The sequence below is a fragment of the Phocoena phocoena genome, chromosome 4, assembly GCF_963924675.1.
Source record: "Phocoena phocoena chromosome 4, mPhoPho1.1, whole genome shotgun sequence".
Taxonomy (NCBI): Eukaryota; Metazoa; Chordata; class Mammalia; order Artiodactyla; family Phocoenidae; genus Phocoena; species Phocoena phocoena.
In genome coordinates, this window is record NC_089222.1 from 146,555,172 (window position 1) to 146,578,592 (window position 23,421).

A 23,421-nucleotide genomic window follows, 5' to 3' on the forward strand; every position below is an offset into this window, starting at 1 on the left:
GCAGCCTTCTCTGTGTCAGCCCCAGGGTTGTGTTAGCACGGCACGCCGGGGTTGTCCCTTTCGGTCTGGTTGTGGCGTGGGCGGGGTCTCTGTTGTATTAGCATGCAGGCGAGTGCGCGGATCTGGGGGGAAACGCACACGCAGCAGCGCCACCCTCCACTGCCTGCCCTCCTGAGGCTCTGGGCCACAGGCGGCCGCATCGGTGGGCACGCTGCTTGGTGAAGACAGAAGGGGGTCATGGGGCCGCGGGAGGGGCCCACGCTCGGGTGGGGTCGTCAGGCCTGGTGTGGGAGCCAGCCCGAAAGGCAAAGGTGCGAGCGGATGGCACCTCCCATCTCCTGCGGGTTCAGGAGGGCGGTGCCGGTGGGGACGACAGAGCCCGCGTGACTGGGAGCATTTCTGTCACCTTCAGGTACCGCGTGTGGAACATGCAGGCTTGTGGCCAGAGGGGTGTGAGTGTCCAAGCCTGGAGCACACGAACTGTTCGTGTCCACCCTGCAGAGGCCAAGCCCGCGGGTCTCTGGGGATGGCCCATCTCAGTGTCCTCTTTGTTCGTGCCCTTGAGGGTTGTTTTCTCTCTTTAGCTAACATGTGTGTTGTGAAGGTGGAGGGGACCCCTTACCTCTGTAAAACCGATGAAGTTGGAGAAATCTGCGTCAACTCCAGCGCGACGGCGACAGCATACTATGGGCTGCTTGGGATCACAAAGAACATCTTTGAGGTCCGTGCCTGGTCCCTACTTTGTGTAGAGGCCGAGTCCGCAGCTGCGGAGGGGTGGGAGGGGATAGTGCGGCTCTCGGCAGTGCCCGCTCTGGCAGGCCAGCCCTGCGTGGGCGCCTCGTGGCCCTGACGGATCCAGGTTGGCCCAGGGAAGCTGGCCTCCGGGCTGGAGCCGTGGGGTCGTCAGGAGAGTCCAGCGAGTGCCCCCCAGCCCCCAGGCCGGGACGGGACAGGCCGGGAGCCTGAAGGGGTCTCACCAGACGGCAGGGACTCTGGCCCTGGTGGGAGCCCCTTCCCCTCCAGGGAGACGCGGTGATGCCCGTCTGAGGAGCCACGCCCGGCGCGGGCAGCGCATGCCTGGCCCTCTCTCGCGCCCGCTTGCCGCTCGCTTGATCCCTGTGGACCGCGCCTGACCTTGTCCTCCCCACTCTGTGCAGACTGTCCCAGTCACGGCAGGGGGCGCGCCCGTCTCCGACAGACCTTTCACCAGGACAGGGCTGCTGGGCTTCATCGGGCCTGTGAGTATGTCCTGCTGGCAGCCCTGGGCCTGCAGATGGGCTCAGAGCTGGGGAGGGGTGCTGCTCTGCGTGCCCTGTGCACAGGACGCCCCCCAGCAGAGTCCCGGCTCCAGAACGTCACTGGGGCCGAGCTGGGGAGCCCTTCTGTGGCACAGGGGCATCAAGTCCTTGACAGACTTCACCCTCGGCTGCATTCCCATCTCTGACCTTTCCGGTGCTGATGCCTGCCCTGGGTGCCCCTCACCCCGCCCCGAAAGCCTGCCAGGCTTAGGGCCTCTTCACCCCTGGTGGCCCCTGCCTGGGTCTCCCTGTCACCGTGGGCAGGGGGCCCGCTGGCCCTGCCTGTGAGTTACTTGGTCTCCGAGCTGTCGGGTCTCTGTAGCAGGGCCTGAGCCACAGGGCCTGCCCACGTGTCCGGGGCCCGACCAGCGTCCTTGCCTTCAGGATAACCTGGTCTTCGTCGTGGGCAAGCTGGACGGGCTGATGGTGGTGGGGGTCCGCAGACACAACGCAGACGACATCGTGGCCACCGCACTGGCCGTGGAGCCCATGAAGTTTGTCTACAGAGGCAGGTGATGCGCTGCGGGTCCCCTTGCCGTGCCTTTAGGTTCCTTCTCTAGCTAACCTTCGAGAGGTCTCCTGCAGTGGAAGGAAAGCCCGGTGATTTGAATACACAAAACCTAAAAATTCCTGTTCATCAGAGGAACTTCACAAAGAACAGGATGACATTTGCAGCGAGGATGCCAGAGTTGGAGTCCTCACCGCCCACAGAGCTCATGGTTCCTTAGAGGGTGAGATCCAGACCTCGACCTGGGCACGGAGCACAGTGCGTGTGAGGGCGAGGGCACCTGGGCAGCTGCCAGAGAGCCTCGGGAGTGCGGGCTGGAGCGGAGGGCACCCTTTTGCCTGAAATCACCCGAGGCCGTTGTCTCCTGGGATAGAGTCAGTTCGCCTTCTCTGAATGTGTTAGGCAGTCACTTTACAGATTCTCATGTCCATAGAGCACGTAAGGGGGCCCCTGGCCCAGGCCCCGGGCAGCTGGGGCGGGGAGGGGGCGCCCTGTCCAGCTTGTCCAGCTCCGAGCTATCTTTGTCCTGGAGGAGGCGGCCCCTTCTCCTAGTTGGTCCACTCAGCCACTGCATTTCTTCACTGTATTCTTCTCAAGGTAGTGCTTTCGTTACTCAAGCTAAGGTGCCTATAAGCCTGGCTGGAGCCGTCCTTTGAATATACCTTAAAGAAACGATCAGGGAATTCTGCCAGTGGTAGGTGAGCATGGTCTGCCGGCCTTTCTCCGGGTCAGGATGACGGCCGCGAATAAGCACTCGGGAGAAACCAGCAGGGTGGGCAGGCCTGGTGGGTGCGTGCAGCCTGGAGCCGGGGCGCACAGGACTCACAGCAGAAACCGGAGACACCGTCAGTGCAAGTGTCCACCGAGCGGACTCCGGGGTAGCCCACGCCTGGTCCTGGGTGCGTTAGGGAGCCTCGCATGGCCACCGACACCTGATGGCACCTGGAGGTGAAGCCGGCCCAGCGACTAGTGGGGGTGCAGGGTGGTCACACTGGCGGATGGAGAGGTGCCTACCTGCGTCCACCAGGGAGGAGCTGTGCACTGGACGAGGTCACGGTGTCCCGACAGGACAGTGTTTAGCGGATGGAGTAAATGTAGGGCAGAGGCGGCTGTAGAGTGAGCTGATAAGCTGGAAAGCCAGATAAAGAAATTTCTCCAGAAGTCAAGAAATAGAAAGTTTAAAAGAAAGATTAAGAGGGAAGCGGAGCAAGAAGGGCTGGCATCCTGAGAGCAGACTCAGGTGGGGGGTGCGTGTCTGGCCCCTGAGGAAGGGGGCCCGTGGGGTGGGCCTCCAGCCAGGCTGCGTCAGACTCCCCAGCGGAGGGGCTGGAGCCAGAGGATGACAGTGCAGTAACGTTTTAAGTTTTTCAGAGGAACTTTTTTTTTTTTTTTTTTGCCGTATGCGGGCCTCTCACCGTTGTGCCCTCCTCTCCCGTTGCGGAGCACAGGCTCCGGACGCGCAGGCTCAGCGGCCATGGCTCACGGGCCCAGCCGCTCTGAGGCATGTGGTATCTTCCCGGACCGGGGCACGAACCCGCGTCCCCTGAATCGGCAGGCTGACTCCCAACCACTGCGCCCCCAGGGAAGCCCCAGAGGGACTATTAACCTAGATTTTATATTCATCCCAGGATGTCACTTAATTGTGCAGTTGCAGTGAAAGTATTCTTGGGTCCGTGAGGTTCAGAAGTTTTGTCACAAAAAGACCATGTTTGTGAAAACACTTTTGGGTGAGGTACTAAGAGAAACAAGATGTGTGAAAGTAAGGAAATGTTAATACTGGGTAAAGTTTGTTGCATTAAAGAGAGTGGGTGCACGTGTGCATGTGTGTGTGCCTGTGCGTAGCGGCCAAAGGAGCAAGCCAGAGAAGGTAGGTCAGTGAGGGCCCAGAGCTAGCTTGGCAGCCGTGCCAGCAGGATGGGCGTGATGGGGAGACAGATGCTTGTCTCATAAAGAAAAGGAGAATCCACTCAAAGTCCAAAGGAAGAAAAAGGCAGCACAGAGAAAAGGAGAACATGTCGAACTTCTTCGATCAGACGCGAGAAAGAAGACCACTGCCGTCAGCCACAGACAGGAGCAGAGTGATGGGTGGTGCGAGATTTCATCTGGACGAAGAAATAGATAATTAACAGAACTTCTCGACAGAGGCTTCTGCATAAAGAAGTACATCACATAGATTAACATTGCAATTAAGGAAAACGTTCTTTACAACGTGTGCCTGGTTGTTTGCTGTGCACTGAAGTGCTCTCTGTTTTGTGAATCGAAACTTATTTCATCCACATTGGAGGAGGTTCGTGGCTGCTTCCCTTTAAATTCTGTTGGACAGCGTCTCCCTCCAGCCCTGCTGTGGCTTCCGTCTGGGCAGGATGGGGCGTCCGCGTCCCGGCCCCCCTTGCTGGGGCATCATCTCTGTCCCTTCCTCCCCCAGGATCGCGGTGTTCTCCGTGACAGTGCTGCACGATGACCGGATCGTGCTGGTGGCAGAGCAGCGGCCCGATGCCTCAGAGGAGGACAGCTTCCAGTGGATGAGCCGTGTGCTACAGGTGGGTGTGTGTGGGCACTGGCTGAGCGCGAGCTGACCCTCGAGGTGAGGGGTGGCCCCGCGGAGCTGCCATCCACCGGGGTGAGAGATGTAAACTTGCATGCATCGGTGTTGTGCTTTGAGAATTTCAAACGTGTAGCAAGGTGGAAGCACAGCCCAGTGAACCCTTCGCGCCTGGGCTGGGGCTCCGCGTGCTTCCCACCTCGTGACACCCGTTTGACACGCACGTGCCCTCGGCCTCACCCGCGTGCTGCGCACTGTCCTTCCCTACACGTCCACGTTTACATCCTTAAATAATGAACTAGATTCAACAAGTTCTTTTGCCGGGAAGGGAGTAAACTTTGCCTTCAGTAAAGAGCACAAACTAAGTGTCCACTCAGCTTTACTGAATGTAACTTACATGTAGAAGGAGCCCATTTTCAAGTGTCCAGGTTGATGAGTTTTGACACATGTACAGACCCAGGTAACCACAGGTAAGAGCGCTCCCGTCTAACGGGGAACCGCTGGCTGCTTTGTGTCGCCGGGGATGAGCCCTGCCCCCTCCCTGGACGTCCGTGCAGACGAATCTCCGTGTTGGCTCCTGGTCTGGCATTCTTTCCCTTGGCATCACGTTTGTGTGGTTCCTCGTGGTGTGTGGATCAGTGGCTCATTCCTTTTTATTGCCAAGTTGTGTCCTTTTGCTTATCTGTTCACACCTTGGTGGACGTTGGGTTGTTAATTTTTGGCTCTTGTGAATAAGGCTACTGTGGACAATAGTGTACAAATCTTTGGGTGAATTTCAGTCCTGGTGGCTTTTCAGGGAAGCCCTCTGGTGTCCCGACAGCTCCGGTTGGTTTTGTGGCGTGTGCTCGGCCCCAGCCGCCTAAGAAAGGACACTTGTACAGAGCAGACAAAGTCCAGTGTCGGGGAGGCCAGGGAGCTCTGAGCTTCAGAGGATCGGTTTTTCTACTAATATTTACAACGTTTATTTTTAATGAGAATTTTTAATGTTTTGCTATGGAATATTTCTGATATACGAAACATACAAAGGAGAGTGTAACAACCCCTGTGTGTCCATCGCTGCTTCAGCAATGACCAACAGTCAAGGCCCCAGCCGAGCCCCGCCCATCCTCCCCGCTTCTCCCTCGGGAGTGCTTGGAAGCAAATCCCAGACTCACAGATTTTACCTGTAAATTTGAGTATTTCTTTCTTTAAAAAAGAAGTACCAGTATCACATCTTAAAAATTAACAATAACATTTTTATTCAGGTATAATTGACATGTAACACTGTATTAGTTTCAGGTGTACCACACAATGATTTGATTTGGTATATGTAGTGAAAGAGTCACTACGTCTAGTTAATGTCCGTCAACACACAGAGTTACAGTATTTTTTTCTCGTGGTGAGCACTTTTAAGATCTACTCTCTTAGCAACTTTGAAACACACAGCACAGCATTAATAACTACAGTCCCATGCTGTACATGGCATCCCCGGTACTTATCACCTTATAACTGGAAGTTTCTCCCTTTTGATGCCTTCACCCATTTCTCCCCCCACCCCCCCACCCCTCACCTCTGGCAACCACCAATCTGTTCTCTATGTCTGTGAGCTCATCTTTTTGTTTTTGTTTTTAGATTCCACATGTAAGAGATCATATGTTTTTGTCTTTCTTCATCTAATTTATCTCACTTAGCATAATACTATGAAGGTCCATCTATGTTGTTGCAAATGGCAAGATTTCATTCTTTTTTATGGCTGACTAATATTCCTGTGTGTGTGTGTGTGTGTGTGTGTGTACCACAGTTTCTTTATCCATTCATCCATTGATGGATGCTTAGGTATGTTGGCTATTGTAAATAATACTACAGTGAACAGAGGGGTGCATATATTTTTTTTAAGTTAGCATTTTGGTATTTTTTTATTCACTTATTTATTTGGTTTTGGCTGCATTGGGTCTTCGTTGCTGCATGCAGGCTTTCTCTAGTTGCAGTGAACAGGGGCTACTCTTTGTTGCGGTGTGTGGGCTTCTCATTGCAGTGACTTCTCTTGTTGCAGAGCATAGACTCTAGGCACATGGGCCTCAGTAGTTGTGGCTCTCGGGCTCTAGAGCGCAGGCTCAGTAGTTGTGGCACATGGGCTTAGTTGCTCCGTGGCCTGTGGGGTCTTCCCGGATCAGGGCTCGAACCTGTGCCCCTGCATTGGCAGGCGGATTCTTAACCACTGCGCCACCAGGGATGTCCAGCATTTTTGGTTTTTTTCCAATAAATACCCAGAAGTGGAATTGGTGGATCATATAGTAGTTCCATTTTTAGTTTTTTGAGGAACCCCCATACTGTTCTCCATAGCGGCAGCACCAGTTTACTTTCCCACCAGCAGGGCACGAGGGCTGCCTTTTCCCCACATCCTCGCCAACACTTGTTGTTTCTTGTCCTTTTGATAATAGCCATTCCAACAGGTGTGAGGTGATATCTCATTGTGGTTTTGATTTGCATTTTCCTGATGATTAGTGATGTTTAGCATCTTTTTATATACCTGTTGGCCATTTATATGTCTTCTTTGGAAAAATGTCTATTCAGGTCCTCTACCCATTTTTTAATTGCATTATTTGATTTTTGTTTTTTATTTTGCTGTTGATTTGTATGAGTTTCTTATATATTTTGGATCTTAACCCTTATCAGATATATTATTTGCAAATATTTTCTCCCATTCAATAGGTTCCTTTCGTTTTGTTGATGGTTTCCTTTGCTGTGCAGAAACCTTTTAGTTTGATGTAGTCCCACTTGTTTATTTTTGCTCTTGTTGCTTTCACTTTTGGTGTCAAATCCAAAAAAATCATCACCGAGACTGATGTCAAGGAGTTTACCATAGCCTATGTTTTATTCTAGGAGTTTTACGGTTTCAGGTCTTACATTCAAGTCTTTAATCTATTTTGAATTAGTTTTGTGTGTGGTGTCCAGTTTTCCCGACACCATTCATTGAGGAGGCTCTCTTTCCCTGTTGTCTGTTCTTGTCTCCTTTGTTGTAAGTTAACTGACCACATATGTGTGGGATTATTCCTGGGCTCTCTATTCTGTTCCATTGATCTACATGTGTTTTTGTGCCAATACCATACTGTTTTGATTACTATAGCTTTATGATATTTGAAATCAGTGAGCATGATACTTCTAGCTTTGTACTTCTTTCTTAAGATTACTTTGACAATTCAGGGTCTTTTGTGGTTCCGTACAAATGTTAGTGTATTTTCTAGTTCTGTGAAAAATGTCATGGGTATTTTGATATTGCATTAAATCTGAAGATGGCTTTGGGTAGTATGGACATTTCAACAATATTAATTCTTCCAATCCATGAACTCAGAATATCTTTCCATTTATTTGTATCTTTTTCAATTTATTTTATCAGTGTCTCATAGTTTTAAGTGTGTACTTCACCTCCTTGGTTAAATTTATTCCTAGGTATTTTGTTCTTTTGGATGTAATTGTGTATATAATTATTTATATATATATATATATATATATATATATATATATATATATATATATATAATTAAATATTTAGTCAACTATTCAAATTTCCTGGATTATCTAATGTTTAGTATGTGTGTTAAACTCAGGATCAAAATAAGGTAAAAATGGCACTTGGTGGGGCCAGGCTTTTAAGTCTTTTTTAATTTTTTGTCTCACTATGAACTAGTGGATTATAGTTGTTATATTTTTGACAGTGGTCAGTGGGAGCCTCTTCGGACTGGCTCTTGAGCCCTTTAGACACACCTCCTGGGTTCTTTGAGGCCACACCTGGGAACAGGAAGCTCGATTCCTGGGGAGGTGGTGCATTTTGTGTCCTAGACCCGACACTCCTGGGGCCCCGCTGCCTTCTAGGGGAAGTGGAATTTAGGCACTGTCTGGGAACTTGATGTTACTGGCTTTTTTCAGTGGACAGAGTAGGAGGTGATGTCCGCCTGCTTTGCAAGATTACCTGCATCATGGGTTTATGCTGCTAGTTCCAGCTCAAGACCTCAGGGTTTTTTCTTAAGTCACCGATCTTTCTCCACAATGAAAAATTGCAGTGGTGATACTTCCAGCAGAAGTACTTATGCCCTGAGGCCACTCTGCACACACCACAGTCTCCAAATAACCGTCTCCACACTACCTCTCAAAGTGTGAAATTTCCGAGCGCAGCTTAAGATGTTTTTTCAGTTCTTTTTGCCCGTGGGACTGGATTAATGAAATTCCTGTGTTTAAAGTCACTATAAATAGATTCTCTCTGGGGCTGTGCTACCAACCTGATTCCACTTTGGTTGAGTTCATTTGTTTTATTTTACTTTCAGTTGTTAGGGATTGCTTTTTTAAATTTTAAGTTTTTTGTGTGTAAAATATATACATGGTTCCAAATTTGAAAGCAAGGTGTATTCAGAGGAGTCCAGCTTCTGCCTGCCTTGCTGTTCACTGCTTCTCCCACAGGAAGTCACTTAACTACTTTTACGGCTTTTTTTTAATGTGAGCAGTTACAGATTTATATTCGATTGTGTACATACATAGAACGTGTGTGTAAGTGATAGGAAATGCACACTCACCTCGCCATGTTTCTCTTCTAGCAAAACGTCCCAGAGGTCACAGTTCCCTGTCTCATGCCCCCCCTTCCAGGCCATCGACAGCATCCACCAGGTGGGCGTGTACTGTCTGGCCCTGGTTCCTGCGAACACCTTGCCCAAGGCCCCTCTAGGAGGGATTCACGTTTCTGAAACCAAACAGCGCTTTCTGGAGGGGATGCTGCACCCGTGTAACGTGTTAATGTGCCCTCACACGTGTGTTACCAACCTTCCCAAGCCTCGCCAGAAGCAGCCAGGTTAGTGTACATCACACAACACGTCTATTCCGTCTTCAGACTGCGGCAGCTACGCTTGTGTTTAACTGGTGCAGCCCTGTTGAACGCTCCATCTCAGGGGTCGGGGCTAAGAGCTAGAGCGAACGGCACACCGAGTCGGTCCCCACCTCCTGCCCCCCAGGGGAGAGCACAACCCCACGTCCCCAGCATGGGGGTTCTCCCCGCCTGTTAGCACCCACCCCAGGACTGGATTCAGGCCTGGCGTCTGAGCTGTGGAGGCTGCTCCCTGGGGGCAGAACTGATGCCCAAGAGCAGCCCTGGAGCTTGGAATCTAAAGCGCCGCTGCGGCCACCATTGTGCCGTGGGGCGCCGGCCACGCCGAGGCCACGGGGCCTGTGGGCGCCGCGCATGCTGCTACTCGGCTCTGTCATCAGCCACAGTCACCGGGTTGACCTAGGAAGCCCCAACAAACGGTCAACTTCCCTTCCCTGGTTTAACTCTTATGTACAGTTTTTCATTCCTTTGGTTATGTAAATTTTTAGTCAATGCTAACCTTTGTTGATTATTACACACATAAAATACCATTAAATGAAACACACCGGTAAAACAATGAGATAAATCCATGAAGAGTTTAGCTGTGGCTGAGGTCAGTCACACCTCCCCAGGGCACCTGCCGTGTGGTGAAGGTCTCCATCTGGCTTGTTTGTAAGAGAGAGGTTCTGTTTGTCACTTAGCATACATAACCCTTGTAGCTGGTTTCCCGAACACCTGTGTCATAGTGAAGAATTAAATGCCTGCCTGTTCAAATAAAAAGTTGTGTGATGATTGCCTCTCAGACGTCACCCACCTCTCACTCGCCATCCCCCCTCATTTTCTAGAGGTTGGGCCAGCCTCCATGGTTGTTGGGAACCTGGTCGCTGGGAAGAGAATCGCTCAGGCCTCGGGGAGGGAGCTGTCTCACCTGGAGGACAGTGACCAGGCGAGGAAGGTAAGGGCGGGTGGCTGGAGGGAGGAGGGGCCTCCCTGGCGGCTGGGAAGCCGCCAGCACTGAGCGCCCCCCCCCACCCCGGTGCGCCCCGCAGCTCCTGTTCCTGCCCGATGTGCTGCGCTGGCGGGCCAGCACCACGCCCGAGCACCTGCTCTTCCTGCTGCTGAGCGCCAAGGTGAGGCCGCCCACGCCTGCGGGCCACGCACTGCCCGCCTAGGAGGGGGGCTGAGGTCTGTTTCCCAGCCGTGGCGCTCAGGCTCAAGGTCTCACGTTTGGAGAACAGCAAGCCTTGGCACCCAGGCCCCGGCTGGCCTGCCTCTCTCTGTGGGAGCCTCAGCTTCCACACAAGCCACACAGTTACCTTTCTGTGGCTTTTATATTTAACAGGAAAATTCTCATTACCTTGTCTTTTGATTATGAATAGTATGCATGTAAGTACTCCTAAGTAAACTAAAAGGAAATGTTTATTTTGTAAAGATTAGGAATTTAGATCTTCTACATGTGTTGATAGCTTTAACATGACAAATACTGCTTACTGCCCTGATCCTGGGTACCTTTCAGCGGGCGTTACATGATACCAGGGGCTTCTAGGGTATAAAGGAGAAACTAAGTTATGGGCCAGTAGACAAACTATGGAAACATGAAAAATAACAATGAAAACCCTACATGACTCGCTGTCAGGCGCTCCCGGGCCCACAAGGACGCTCGTGTTCTGAAGTCTTAGAAACACTGGCCTTGGGACTTCGCTGGTGGTCCAGTGGTTAAGACTGCACTCGCAATGCAGGGGCCCAGGTTCAGTCCCTGGCTGGGGAACTCAGATCGTGCATGCCGCATGGTGCAGCCGAAAAACAACAGAAAGAGAAACAGCGGCCTGGCTTTCAGTCCTGCTCATTACTGGCCACTGCTCCTTCATTCAGAAACATTGATTGCTGCCTGCTACATACACAGTGTTAAAGAAGACAGAAAAGGCCCCTGTTCGCCAGACAGTGAATTAAGTCTTCCTGTGGCTGATGGAATTCTAAAGCCAACAAGTAACAGTTGACCAAGATAAAGTCAGCTCATGGCGAGAAGCTGAAAATCAGTGCAGCCGGGGCTGTGAGGCGGCAAGGCCGGGGCACTGGGCTGACCCCAGGCGTGAGCCGTGAGGGGTGTGACGGGGCCCGTGATTCCGAGCGACTCCTCTGGATTGTAAGAGGGCAAGGGTGGGAGCAGCGTGCCAGGGGGCCGTGGTCCAGGCGAGAGATGGCCATTCAGAGAAGAGGACGTGGGGATGTAGACACGTGGGGGGGGGGGGGGGTCAGAGGCAGGCCCGCGGGATCGAGGGTGGCCTGCGTGGGGGCTGAGTGCCTGTGCAGATGGGGCGCTTCCCAGGGAGGAGGGGGCTGTGGGTGGGCGTGTCCAGAGACACCACCAGGAGCACAGTCAGCCCAGAAGACCCCATAATCGTCTTTAAAGCTCAGAGCTTAGGAGGAACCAACAGAAGACCACCTGGCCTTCTCCAGGTGCATTCCAAAGACTTGTAAGTTTCTGCACTTCATTTGGCTTGTCAACCTTCTCAGGTTTGAATTGTCCTTAGGTCTCCAAGGATATGCCGGCTTTCGACCCGGGAGGAGGCCTGTGTAGCAGGTGGTGTCCCTGGCACGAGGTGGCCCCTAGCCTTGGGGACTGGGGGGGCTCTGGGCCTTTGGGCTCCCGGTGCGTGCCTGGCATGGCGCTCTGTACCTCGGCTTGGGTGTGAGGAGAGTCTGACCTGCTGTGCAAAGCCCCCGGACCTGCGTGGTGCGGCCTCGGCCAAGGAGCAGTGAGGGGTTTGGACGCTGCGCCGGGCTGTCCTGGAGGCCGGTGGTGGTTAGGCCGAGGGGCGCCGTACTCCTCCTGAGAAGGACCGAGAGAGCTGTGAGGCCTGACTCGGGTCGGCAGGGGGAGGGAGGGTCAGCTCGGAGCTGGTCCCTGGCCCAGCTCTCCTCCGCAGAGACCCAGGTGCGGGGCGCCCCACCAGCCACTCGTCCGCCCAGGCTCCCTGAAAGAGCAGCCTGCGGCGGCCCAGGCCCCGGGACCTGGTGGATGGGGTGCCTGAACGTGCGTCAGGGTTCAGTTTAGGTTCAGTTTCTCATTTGCTTATGTGTGTTTATATTCAAGATAAGGGTTGCTTTTAGGGAGGGAGAGAATGGAATTGGGGGTGTATGTAGAGTGGTGATGATTTATTTTATAAAAGAGACATTGAAACAACGTGGCAAAATACTAGGTAATGAAAAACTGGATATTTATTACATTGTTCTTTATACTACTGTTATATTTAAAATATTTTATCATAATGGCCAAAAGGGTTTTCTTCAATCGCCAAGTCTTTGACTGTGGTGGACGACCAGGCTCTGAGAAGACTGCAGACGGGTCTGGAGTGGCACCTGTTCCTGACCACAGGGGCTCAGACACGGGCTGTGCGCGGAGTGTCCATGGGTCGTCCCCTGCCCCCCGCTCAGCAGTGCCCACGATTGCTTTCCTAGGGCACAGTCACCAGCACCACCACCTGCATCCAGCTGCACAAAAAGGCTGAGAGAGTGGCCGCTGCTCTGATGGAGAAGGCCAGGCTCACCACCGGGGCCCACGTGGCCCTGGTCTACCCCCCAGGTAAGGACCTGCCGGCCTGCCCTCTGCCCGTGCCCACCCTGTGCTCCCGTCACACGTGCCTCCACCCCTGTGAGCACTTGTATGTAATTGAGTCCACTCTTGCCTGTCCTAGTGCAGCCTTTCCTTTCTGTTTGCTTTCTTCATCTGGCTGTTCTTCCCGCATCTCTCCCCTCTGTTTTATTACTAGAAAGCAAACACCCTTGTAACCACCAACCAGGTCGAGAAATGGATGTTTGCTTTTCCTGTCCCAACCACCTCCTCCATTCTCCAAAAGTAGCCTCTGTCCTGACCTCTGTGGTCACCATTTCTTCCATTTCTCCATAGTTTGATCACCCAGATGAGCGTCCTAGTCGTCACAGTTTAGTCTGCCGATTTTCTTTAAATCTGATATATTTTTAAGTCTCCTTTAACCTGCAGGCTGCCTTCTGTCCATCTCTTCTGTGGCCCTGGAGTGTCCCCGCCGTCTGGAGTGGCTCCGTGTGTGCCGCCGGGCGGCTGCTCCTGGGCTCCCACAGGGAACCCCGGTCAGACTCCCGCGCAAGACCCTAAGGCTGTTTCTTTCTTTTGCAGAATTAGCACGCTAGCAGCCATTGACATTCTCTGTCCCGCGTTCATTAACGCTTTAAGGGTCACTAAATGGTGGTGTTCTAACTCTGTCCTTTCTTTTTCACTTATCAGCCATAAACTATAAACAGACACTTGCCCTCGTTAGTATCTGGTCACCCAGTGGTAGAATTCAGCTGTGAAAGGTAGAGTAAGTGTTGCTTCTTTCCTTCTATCAATGAAATGAATTCTGTTTCTTGTCGCACCCTAGTGGGAGCTTGCTCCCACGTCCTCGGGTGTGACCTCCCGCCCTAATGCCTCCTGCTCTCTGCTGGGACCAGGTGCCCCGGCCAGTTCTCCGTGGAGCCTGGTGTTCACAGCACCAGTCTGGGCCAGGGGCTCGTCCCTCCTGGGCTGGCCGCTGGCCGTTGGCCCTTTCCTTGAACAGAGCTCTGATTTAAAGTGAGTATAATAATTATATCTTGGAGACAGGCAGTGCCTCATGAGTTCATACTGCTGCACCCGGTCAGATTCAGGGTTACAGGCTTTTACTGAACCCTTCTTGACGTTCCATCTGCTTTACGCCTGTGTCTCCCTTCTTCCCTACTGAGAATCCTGATTCTCCAGGATGGGAGTCGATAGAATTCAAATATCCCAAGATCACTCACTTGCTTTATCCTGTGTCACAAGCAGCACCTCCAAAATAACGGTAGTAATACGTGACCACCTGTGTGATTTTTGAAAGCAGCTTAAATATTTTCACACGTGCTTTCTCAACCCGTTTTCCCTGTAGCTGTGCTCTCTGTGTCACCGGGGCGGGTGGGGCTGGGGGCCTGCAAAGCCGGCCTCTCCTCACCCTCAGTCCCGGTGACTGCGTTCAGTCTCTTTCTGCCACGCTGGTTCTCTAATTGGTTTCTCAGGAAGGGTTCATGGGAACAGTATCCCCTGAGTTCTTGCTTGTTGGTAACAGTCTGTACACTTCATAATGAAAGTTGTTTTTGCTAGATAAAAAAATCCCTGACTCACATTTTCTTTTCTTGAGCCTCTCAAATATGTGTCCATTTTCTCCTGGCCTTAAGCATCAAGTCTGACGATAATCTAATTTTCTTCCTCTTATGAGTCACTGGCCTTTTTGCTCTAGGTGCCAAAAGGACATTTTTTTCCCTTCTTGAAGTCCGGCATATGGTTGTAACATTGATTATTACAGGGCAGCATTCTCTTACCTAAGGTATCTTTGGAAGGCAGCTACGCTCACCACTGTACCTTCAATGCCGTACAATGTATAAGGTATCTAAATAAGAAGATGCAAATCTTTTCTTTCTTTTTTTTTTTTTTTAATTTCAAGGAAGTTTTCTAGAACCGTAGTCTTTTCTCTGTCCCTTCCCTTGCTTTGATTTTCTTCGCATCTCCTGACTGCTCCCGTGGCCCACATGTTAGGTCTTCTCTGTCGTTTTCCCCAGGAGTGTCTCCGTTGAGTTTCCAGTCTCGTCCTCTTCGTGGTTTCTGTGTCCATTGTCTTGTTTGCTCTTGGGCTCCTTCTAGTTCCATCTTCGTTTCTGAAATGATTTTTTATAATTTCTACTTCTTTCCTCATTTTTCTAGTTCTGATTTCGGTTATTCTTTCATGTCTTGCATCATTTTCTTAATGCATTTTAGCACATGTTAAAATGGGCTGCAGTTCTTATCTGCTGACTTTGTCTGGACAGATGACGATCTGCCCCTGATTCTTTTCCTTGTACCTTGGGTGGGACTTGGCCCCCGGGCCATCCACACGGACCCCCCACCCCTCCCGCCTCCTTCTGCGCCCCGCACCCTGAGCCCCGAGCCCCACTCTGTGGGCCTCTCTGTGTTGGGCTGGATTGCTGGCCCCTAACCCTCATCGCTGCTCACTGGCGCCGGTGAGTGGGTGAACGGTTTCCGTCCCTCTCCCTGCTCTCTGATCAGACCCACAGTTGTGGGAACAAGATGCCTGCGCCTCGCCAGTCGGGACGTCTGGGCCTCCTGGGGGCTCCCAGCCCTCCCGGCTCCCTCTGGTGCCACCTGGCTCCTGTGGAATCCCCTCACTCTGCCCAGTGCGGCCCCTATAGCCCGTCTTCCCGCCGGCGCCGTCTCACCTGCTCGGTGCCTGCTCTGCCTCGTCTGCCTTGTCTTGGGGTCCTGGCTCTGGGAGTTTGCTGCTTGGCTGTTAGGGGATGCTTTCTCCTGCGTCTGGCACACAGGTGGTGGCACTCGGAAGACCTTTCCCTTTCCCTTTCCTGGGCGGCCTGGGCCTTCGCTGGAACAGGAATCACAGGTTTCTCTGGCGTGGCAGGTGCTTCCCCAGGGTTGTAGGTGATTTTCTTTTTTCCACCCTTTATAAGTCTGTTGTTGTTTTGTCTGGACGCTTGTTGGTTCTAGTTCAGGAATTTTACTGGGAAACGCCTGGGTCTAGGTCCTCTCTCACTTTCCTGCCCACTTAATCTTCATCTCAGGAAACTGTTCTTTTTCGTTACTGCCTTTTCTCCCTCTTTTTCATGCTTCTGGAACTCCTGACTCAGGTTTTGGGTACCGTCTCTTTTCAGTGTGTCTGGCAGGACACGACTTGTGCTGGGCACTTTCTCCCTGCTTGTGGGATCTGGGGGCCTCTTCCCAGGGCGCTGCCGTGGAGGGCTCCCTGCCCGGCAGCCAGGGCGAGCTGGCAGCCCGGCCTGTTTCTGGACGTGGACGCGTGGCGGCTCGGACACCTCGGGCTCCCACTGGCGTTACAGTTACGCTGCTCTTTCCGGTCCCGGGAACGTGCGGTCACTTCTCTCCAGGACTGATTGCAGCTCCCACTCTTCTCGTCTCCCTGGCCTCAGTGTGAGGCAGACATCTCCCCGGCCGAGATGAGGCCAGGGACACAGCCGCTCGGGAGCCCCGGCCATCACCGTCCACAACCGGCGGAGAGCCTGGGAGGACCACGGCCATGCAGGGGCTCCGGGCTGCAGCTGCAGGCGTGCAGCGTGAGGACATGCTGGGGGTGAGGGATGCTGAAGTAACAGGAGAATAGGAGAAAAGACGGAAGGAGGCCCGACGCCTCTCTCTCTTTGGGGCATGTTTGACACTGTTTATAAAAAATTTTTAGTGAATAAAGGAAAATACTTGTTGAAGTCCTGAATTTACAACCTTACCAGCAGGTGGAGAGTATAATGAATAGCCGGAGGGCAGATCCCACCCTGCTTGACGTTTTGCACATGCACACCGGGGTGTGTGTGTGTGTGTGTGTGTGTTGCACGCGCGCACATGTTGTGCATTTCCTGATTTACTGCGAGGGGCCAGGACTTTCTCCTTACAGGGGTGTGTGGCCCTGGGGTGACTCTGGGAGCTGCAGGTGGGGTGCGGGCAGGGACAGGGCTGCCCCACATGTTCGCCTGGTGATGCCAGGACAGGAGGAGGTGCACACGCAGGGACGGCAGGAGCTGCCTGAGCACGTGGAAGTGAGTTGCTGAGGGTGCTTTCTTGTGTTCAGTTTGGTGACACCTCTGTGGCGCGTGGGGCAGCGTGGCCCTGCTGGGTGTGAGGATGCTCACACGCGTGTCGACCTGCCTGCTGGCTCTGTCTCCTGAACTGCCCACACGCACAGCGCAGATGGGTGGTCCCTGGTGGGTGGGCTCAGGCCCGTAAAGATGACCGTGCTGAGTACCCCTGGCCCTGCTGGAGCATCGTGAACTTGTAATCCGGTGAAACCCGTGAGCTGGGTTAAACGTTGTGTATTTATTTTGACCCTGGAATCAAAACAGCCTGAGACTGGTGTCTGGTAGCCAGATGTTGTCAGGCAGTGCCTTGTGTGATTTGACAACATCTGGAGGAGTCTCCAGGGTGTGGGACTCAGGTGTCCTCAAGTCGGACTGAGTTCAAGAGGGGAAGATGGGTTTTAAGTGTGGTACAGTTCCCCCCGAACTTGAAACACATGAAAGAGTTGAAGGAGCAGCCAGTGGTCCCACGTTGTGGCGCGGGGTTGAGAGCGGGGCAGGGACGTCCTGGCCCATCCGCAGGGGTGGGGGCCTCCCTGGAGAAGTGGCCAGGCCCCCCATGTCAGGGCACAGATGAACGCGAGAGGTGCAGGGCTTCCGGGGTGGGCAGCTCGCCCACCCGCCCTCCACGGCCTCCTCTGGGCCATGACTGCGCCCCCCCACCTCCTGTCTGGGCGGGGGGTGACCTGCAGCGGGGTAGCTCTCTGTCCCTCCGTAACAGCGCTGTTCAGTGCACACCGTTAGTGTGGAGGAGGGTGGTTTCATTCAAGCACAGCAGGTGAGGCCCCCGGTCTTTCTCGTGGATCCATGGCCCTGGACGTGGAGAGCAGCCTTTGACCCGCTGACGCCCTCTGACCATGTGTCTCCCCAGGGGTGGACCTCATTGCCGCCTTCTACGGCTGCCTGTACTGCGGCTGCGTGCCCGTCACTGTGCGGCCCCCGCACCCCCAGAACCTCGCCACCACACTTCCCACCGTCAGGATGATTGTGGAGGTAGGCAGGCACCACGGCCGGCAGGGCGCACCTGACCGTGGGCCCGTGTGCAGTGCACCCCCAGGCGCCGAGTCTCACTTGTGCCTCCAACCCCTGCGCCCTGCAGGTCAGCAAGTCCGCGTGCGTACTCACGACGCAGGCCATCACGCGGCTGCTCAAGTCCAAAGGAGCACTGGCCGCCGTGGACGTCAGGACCTGGCCGACCATTCTGGATACAGGTGCGCGTCCTCGCTGCGTTGGTGTGCTCGCTGGCCCCGCCAGGATCAGCCCCCTTTCCTTCCTTTGTTGTAGGGATTGCGTTGTCGCCACGTAAACATAAAGGTTGGCTAAGAGCAGCTTAGCAGCTTCAGTAAATGGTGAGAGGCTACTAACAGGAGGCTCGCCGGCTGGGTGCCTGACAGCCTATGTCCACCAGCTCGAGCCTAGAGCCGGGCGCGCAGAACGGAGGGCGGCTGGTGGGGAGCAGAGGTCCTTCCGAGGCCCGGCGCCTGTGGACAAGCTCCCCTTGCTGCCTTTCATGCCCACGCAGCGGTTGGCGGTTGCGGGGACATAGACGGTGCCCACGGCACACACACACCTGTCCTGGGTCCCCATCATGGGTGTGTGCGCCCGCGCCCCAGGAAATGCTTGTGGGCCCCCTCTGCCTTGGCCTGTTGGGTCAACCATCAAGACACCCCAAACCAGCAGCACCCTGCAGGCTCCATCGGTAACTCAAGGCACACGGCCACGTGGGTGCCAGCCGGCAAGCAGAGAGGGGTCCCTCCTTCCCCATCGCACCTGGTGGGTATAGGTGCCTGTCCTTGCCCACCAGGGCACTGCCCACGAGAGGAAGTCAGGGACCGTGTTGTCAGTGGCCACCTGCCTGATACCAGCAACAGGCACGGGGAGCTGGTCCAGGGTGGCTGGCGGGGCGCCCAGGGGTGGGCCCGGGAGCAGATGGGCTCCGGGGAGTCCCCTCACGTCACCCGCTCCCTGCCCTTGCCTCGCCTGCGCCCACCTGTGCGTGGTCAGTGCTGTGCCCATCTCATGGTCCTGAAGGAACGCGGTGAAGCACCCAGAGCCCTGGGGGCCCATCCTTAGCACTCACTGTGCACAGAGATGTCGGTAATCCTGGCTCCATCACAGGCTCTGGGACCCTGGCCAAGTCCCCGCTCCTCTGAGCTTTCCTGTGGGGCTCTCTCGGCCCATCTCCAGCCCTCTGTGTCCACCTCGTCCCCTGTCCCCATCCCCACGTGCTCGGCGTGGTCGCGAGGGTCCGTTCCACGTGACCTTCCCTGCGTGCACACGCGGTCTGCTCTCCCGCAGCCTGACTTCTGCTCTGAGCTCCCCAGCTCCCCAGGTGCGTCCTGTCTCCTCTCTCCCCACGAGAACCTGAGCTAGCATCCACGCCACCCATGTCTCCTGACCGACAGATGACATACCCAAGAAGAAGGTGGCCAGCATCTTCAGGCCCCCGTCCCCAGACGTGCTCGCATACTTGGACTTCAGCGTGTCGACCACGGGGATCCTGGCGGGTGTGAAGGTGGGTCCTCTGGCTGGAGCTCCCCTCCACTCCGGCCCCTGACACAGTGGGCGGGCAAAGGGCAGAAGGGTGCTGGCTGCAGGTGTGTGCAGGCCCTTCCTCCTCCCAGAGCTTAAAGCAGCAATTTTGCTCCTTAAAGTTTGTGTTAAATACCAATATACCCCAGGATTAGGTTAGCCTGAGAGTGACGTGTGTTTTAGTGTTTTATGGTAATGTCTAAACTTTCTGATTCATGACTATCTGGCCTCGAGGACCAGGTGACTCGGATGAGTCTGTCACATTAGCAGGCACCAAACGCTCCACTAAAGTTCTCTATTACCCTGAACTTTTGCCTAGAAGATTCCTAGTGTGCCATACCTGGGTACTGATTGGTGTATGTGGGATTGGGGCCAGCCACCCTTTCAGGAAGTGAAGGTGTCCGGCCGCTGTGGGCAGCAGGCACTACCGTCAGCCCTCCCTCTTCCCTCACATCACTGAGCAGAGCTTTCCTTTCACTCCTTGAGATGTCGCACGCAGCCACCAGCGCCCTGTGCCGCTCCATCAAGCTGCAGTGTGAGCTGTACCCCTCCAGGCAGATCGCCATCTGCCTCGACCCCTACTGTGGCCTCGGCTTTGCCCTGTGGTGTCTGTGCAGGTGAGTGGAGGGTGGGTGTGCGGGTAGAATCCCCCCACTCCTTACCCCACCCCCAGCTGAATTGCTTCTTCAGACGCCCCCTTTCTAAGGTACATTTTTGACGCCCACCAAGCAGAGGATACATGTGTGAGTGGGTTGGTTTGTGTGGGTGTTTGGTGGGTTGGAGTTCGGGTCTGAAATTGAGTAAAAGAGTAAAAATGCCTTTTTATTAAGTGCACACTCTCCGTTACTACTAATTCCATCCAGAACAGGGAAGTAGGAACCCATCTTTGTAAGCAGAACCCCGTCCTTGCCGGCTGGCCCATCCCTGACAGTGACCCTGGATCCTTGAGTGCTGGTGGCGGGACCTGCGCCCCCAAGTTTTCTACTGAAAGCCCCACTCGGCCAGAGCAGAAAGGGTGGGCTCTGCCGGGAAGGGCAGTGTCCTCGAGGGGAGAGGCGCCTGCACACGTGCTGACCCCGCCCCTGTCGCTGTCGCAGTGTCTACTCGGGACACCAGTCGGTGCTGGTGCCCCCGCCGGAGCTGGAGACCAACGTGTCCCTGTGGCTGTGGGCTGTCAGCCAATACAAGGCCCGTGTCACCTTCTGCTCCTACTCGGTGATGGAGATGTGTGCCCGGGGCCTGGGCGCGCAGACAGCGGTGCTCAGGGTGCGTGCCATCCGGGCCTGGAGAGAGCCCCGGACCTCTCCCAGCAGCCGAAAACCCTCCCGGGGCGCCCCGCTCCCTGCTGTGAGCTCCCCCCCACACCCCGACACACCCATGGTGCACCTCCTGGGAGGAGAGGGGACCGGGCGCAGGGCAGGGTGGGCCCGACCCCAGGTCCCCGAGGCCTCAGGGGCCGGAACCGAGAGGGCGGAGCGGGGGAGACAGAACCAAGGAAGCGAGGCTCGAGCAGCTTGGCCTTTACGCTCAGACCCGGCGGTGTGCGCCCACTCCTCCCACAGATGAAGGGCGTGAACCTGTCGTGCGTGCGCACCTGCATGGTGGTGGCCGAGGAGCGGCCCAGGATCGCGCTCACACAGTCCTTCTCCAAGCTGTTCAGGGACCTGGGTCTGCCTGCACGCGCTGTGAGCACCACGTTTGGCTGCAGGGTCAACGTGGCCATCTGCCTCCAGGTAGGCGGCAGGGTTTCCCGCTGGGCGCCACGTGCACATGCTGTGCTTCTCCATCGGCCGTGGGTACTTTCTGGTCCTCCCAGCCTTTGATGTTGTGTTTTCCAATTAACACGTTAGCTTTGAGAGCTGAGCATTTTACTTTAAAAGAGATTCTGTTCTTGATGAACAAAGACTTATTTGGAAAAATCAAAATGTTTTTGACCAGTGACTATTATCTGGAAGAATTTCTAAGTTGGATATGGTATGCAATTAATATTCTAAAGCAAGAATAACCTAATTGCTTTTTAAGACATCTAGCAATTTTAAGTGGAAACATTAACGAGTGTGATAATTTATATTGCCCAGGATTCCTTTTGGAACATTAAGATATTTTACTTATTAAAAGGAAACGAAGTTTCAGAACAGCTCACTCCAGCGCAGCGCTGTTTGCTGCTGCTGAATGCAGGGGACTCTGCCTGTTCTCCAGGTTCCTACTAGTACCTCAGTCCCACTTCTTTCTAAACCACGGTGCATGCCTCACGCACCCACGTTCAGGAGTTGCTGGGAGGAAAGGCCTCGGGAACCACAGTTCCTCCTCCCCAAGCCCGTACTGGCCGGTGCCTGCCGGACACAGGGAGGGTCTCGACTGCAGAGGCGGCATCCTGTTGTCCTGGCGTTCCTGCGACAGCCTCTCCACAGTGGAGACGGCTGGCCGTCTCGCTCGGACCCTTGCTGAGTGGCAGGAGGAGCGGGGTGGTCCTTCGTGAGGTCCTCCTGTTGTAGACAGTGCGACTGCACCTCGGCTGCTGGCGCAGGGTCGGTGGCTGTCAGCGCAGCCCTTCTGTCTGCTCAGCGTCTGGCAGCCCGGCCCCTCCTTCCTGGAAACGCTATGGCATCTGTGTTGCTTATCAGCACGTGGCAGCAGAAGTCTTGCTGGGACGTTCTTGGTTTGCACTTTGAGATGCAGTGACGCACTTTGCTCTCTGTCAACTGTGTTTCTCACGTGCCTGTGCCCTCTGTGTTTCCTGTGGCTTCTCCTCCCTGTCTCCCTCTGCTGGCCTCCTTTGTCCGCCCAACTGGCTGGGAAAGCTGGCTGAGCAGGTACGACCTTGACCTCGCCCTCGAGGTGCCTCTGTGCTTCCCATGTGTTCACGTGGCCTCTCGTGAACTCCAGACAAATACGTGTTTCTTCTGCTCACAGTGGACGTTATTTGACATATTACAAAAGCTCCTTTGTAACTGAATTTAAGACAAAAAGTATTTTCAGAAGCATTTAACCTTCATTTTAATCAATTGCCTCTGGAGGAAAGGTTGTGTTTAGTCTCAATGAAAAAATTTCCATTTTCATTCCAGGGCAGACATAGGTCGCTTTGGGATCTTCAGAGAATGATGCTGGGGCGGAGTGTCTGTGTAACTTGATGTTCCTTATCTAATGAAAAGGAACGTGCTGTCCTGTAATCAGGGCCAACGTCAGCTGTCAGATGAGAGGAGAGAGAGTGAGGACGTCATTCTGGCAAATCCCTGGTGGGGCTTCGCTGTGCTCAGTCCTCAGGAGAATTAGGTCGGAGCGAGCATGGCTCAGTGGACATGCCTCAAAACCCATAGCAGTGTTTTCTTAGAGACCAGTGGGAATAGAGCTATCAGGACTGAAATGTGAAACTGTTTGACTTGACATCTTCCTTCAGTGTTACTGGAGGTTTCCCTCGATGGTACCAAGCCTTGTAGATGTTTGCAGGAAGGCAGACTCTTGCTGGGAGCAGAGCAGCTGCCCTCCTGGCCCCACCCACCCCCAGGGCCAGAGGAGCTGTCCCCCAGCTGCACCCGTGTGGAGGCGATGCCCCTGGAAACCACGGTGTGAGGCCCGAGTGGACGTACCTCTGCTGCTCCCCTTGCAGGGCACGGCCGGCCCGGACCCCACGACCGTCTACGTGGACATGAGGGCACTGCGCCATGACAGGTAACAGCACCCAGGCCCCCGGGCAGCCTGGGCCTCCCCTGCATCCCTGTCCTCCCTTGATCAGTCATTCCCACGACCAGGAAGGGAATGACCTTCCAAGAGTGACCGAGCATTTGACACGTGGCTTTTTATGGGGTAGAAAACAAGTAAACCCATCGTTGGGCAGGACAGAGGCATCACGTCAGCAGACATGTCCCGGGGGCCACGGTGTGTACCTGCGGGTCGGGGTCCCTCCCAGCTCTGGAGCCGGATCCCAGTTCTGGATCCTCAAATGCAGCTTGAGGTAAACCATGGTGGAGCTTCCCGGGGGGCGAGGCCAGCTGGCCAGGGGCCCCCCGAGGACATAGAGCCAGCTCCTGCCCTGAGCAGTGCTTGGTGCGCCACGCACCCGAAGTCACTGCTCCAAGGTCACAGCAAGGTCCTG

The 23,421-nt window shown here is 54.4% G+C and overlaps 1 protein-coding gene across 3 annotated transcripts in view; it reads left to right on the forward strand.

Annotated features, from left to right (window-relative positions):
- The window catches only part of DIP2A (disco interacting protein 2 homolog A), a 92,355-nt gene that overhangs the window by 63,473 nt on the left and 5,461 nt on the right, over positions 1-23,421 (forward strand). For 2 of the 3 annotated variants that reach the window (XM_065876757.1, XM_065876758.1), the window contains exons 19-33: positions 585-721; positions 1,158-1,238; positions 1,683-1,810; positions 4,232-4,346; positions 8,966-9,167; positions 10,025-10,134; positions 10,229-10,309; positions 12,639-12,762; positions 17,668-17,789; positions 17,896-18,007; positions 19,202-19,311; positions 19,815-19,945; positions 20,426-20,594; positions 20,891-21,061; positions 22,936-22,997. In XM_065876757.1, the coding sequence (XP_065732829.1) occupies positions 585-721; positions 1,158-1,238; positions 1,683-1,810; positions 4,232-4,346; positions 8,966-9,167; positions 10,025-10,134; positions 10,229-10,309; positions 12,639-12,762; positions 17,668-17,789; positions 17,896-18,007; positions 19,202-19,311; positions 19,815-19,945; positions 20,426-20,594; positions 20,891-21,061; positions 22,936-22,997 (1,855 nt within the window). Of the gene's footprint in view, positions 1-584; positions 722-1,157; positions 1,239-1,682; positions 1,815-4,231; positions 4,347-8,965; positions 9,168-10,024; positions 10,135-10,228; positions 10,310-12,638; positions 12,763-17,667; positions 17,790-17,895; positions 18,008-19,201; positions 19,312-19,814; positions 19,946-20,425; positions 20,595-20,890; positions 21,062-22,935; positions 22,998-23,421 lie in introns of those variants that run through there. The other variant, XM_065876759.1, reaches the window with a different exon arrangement.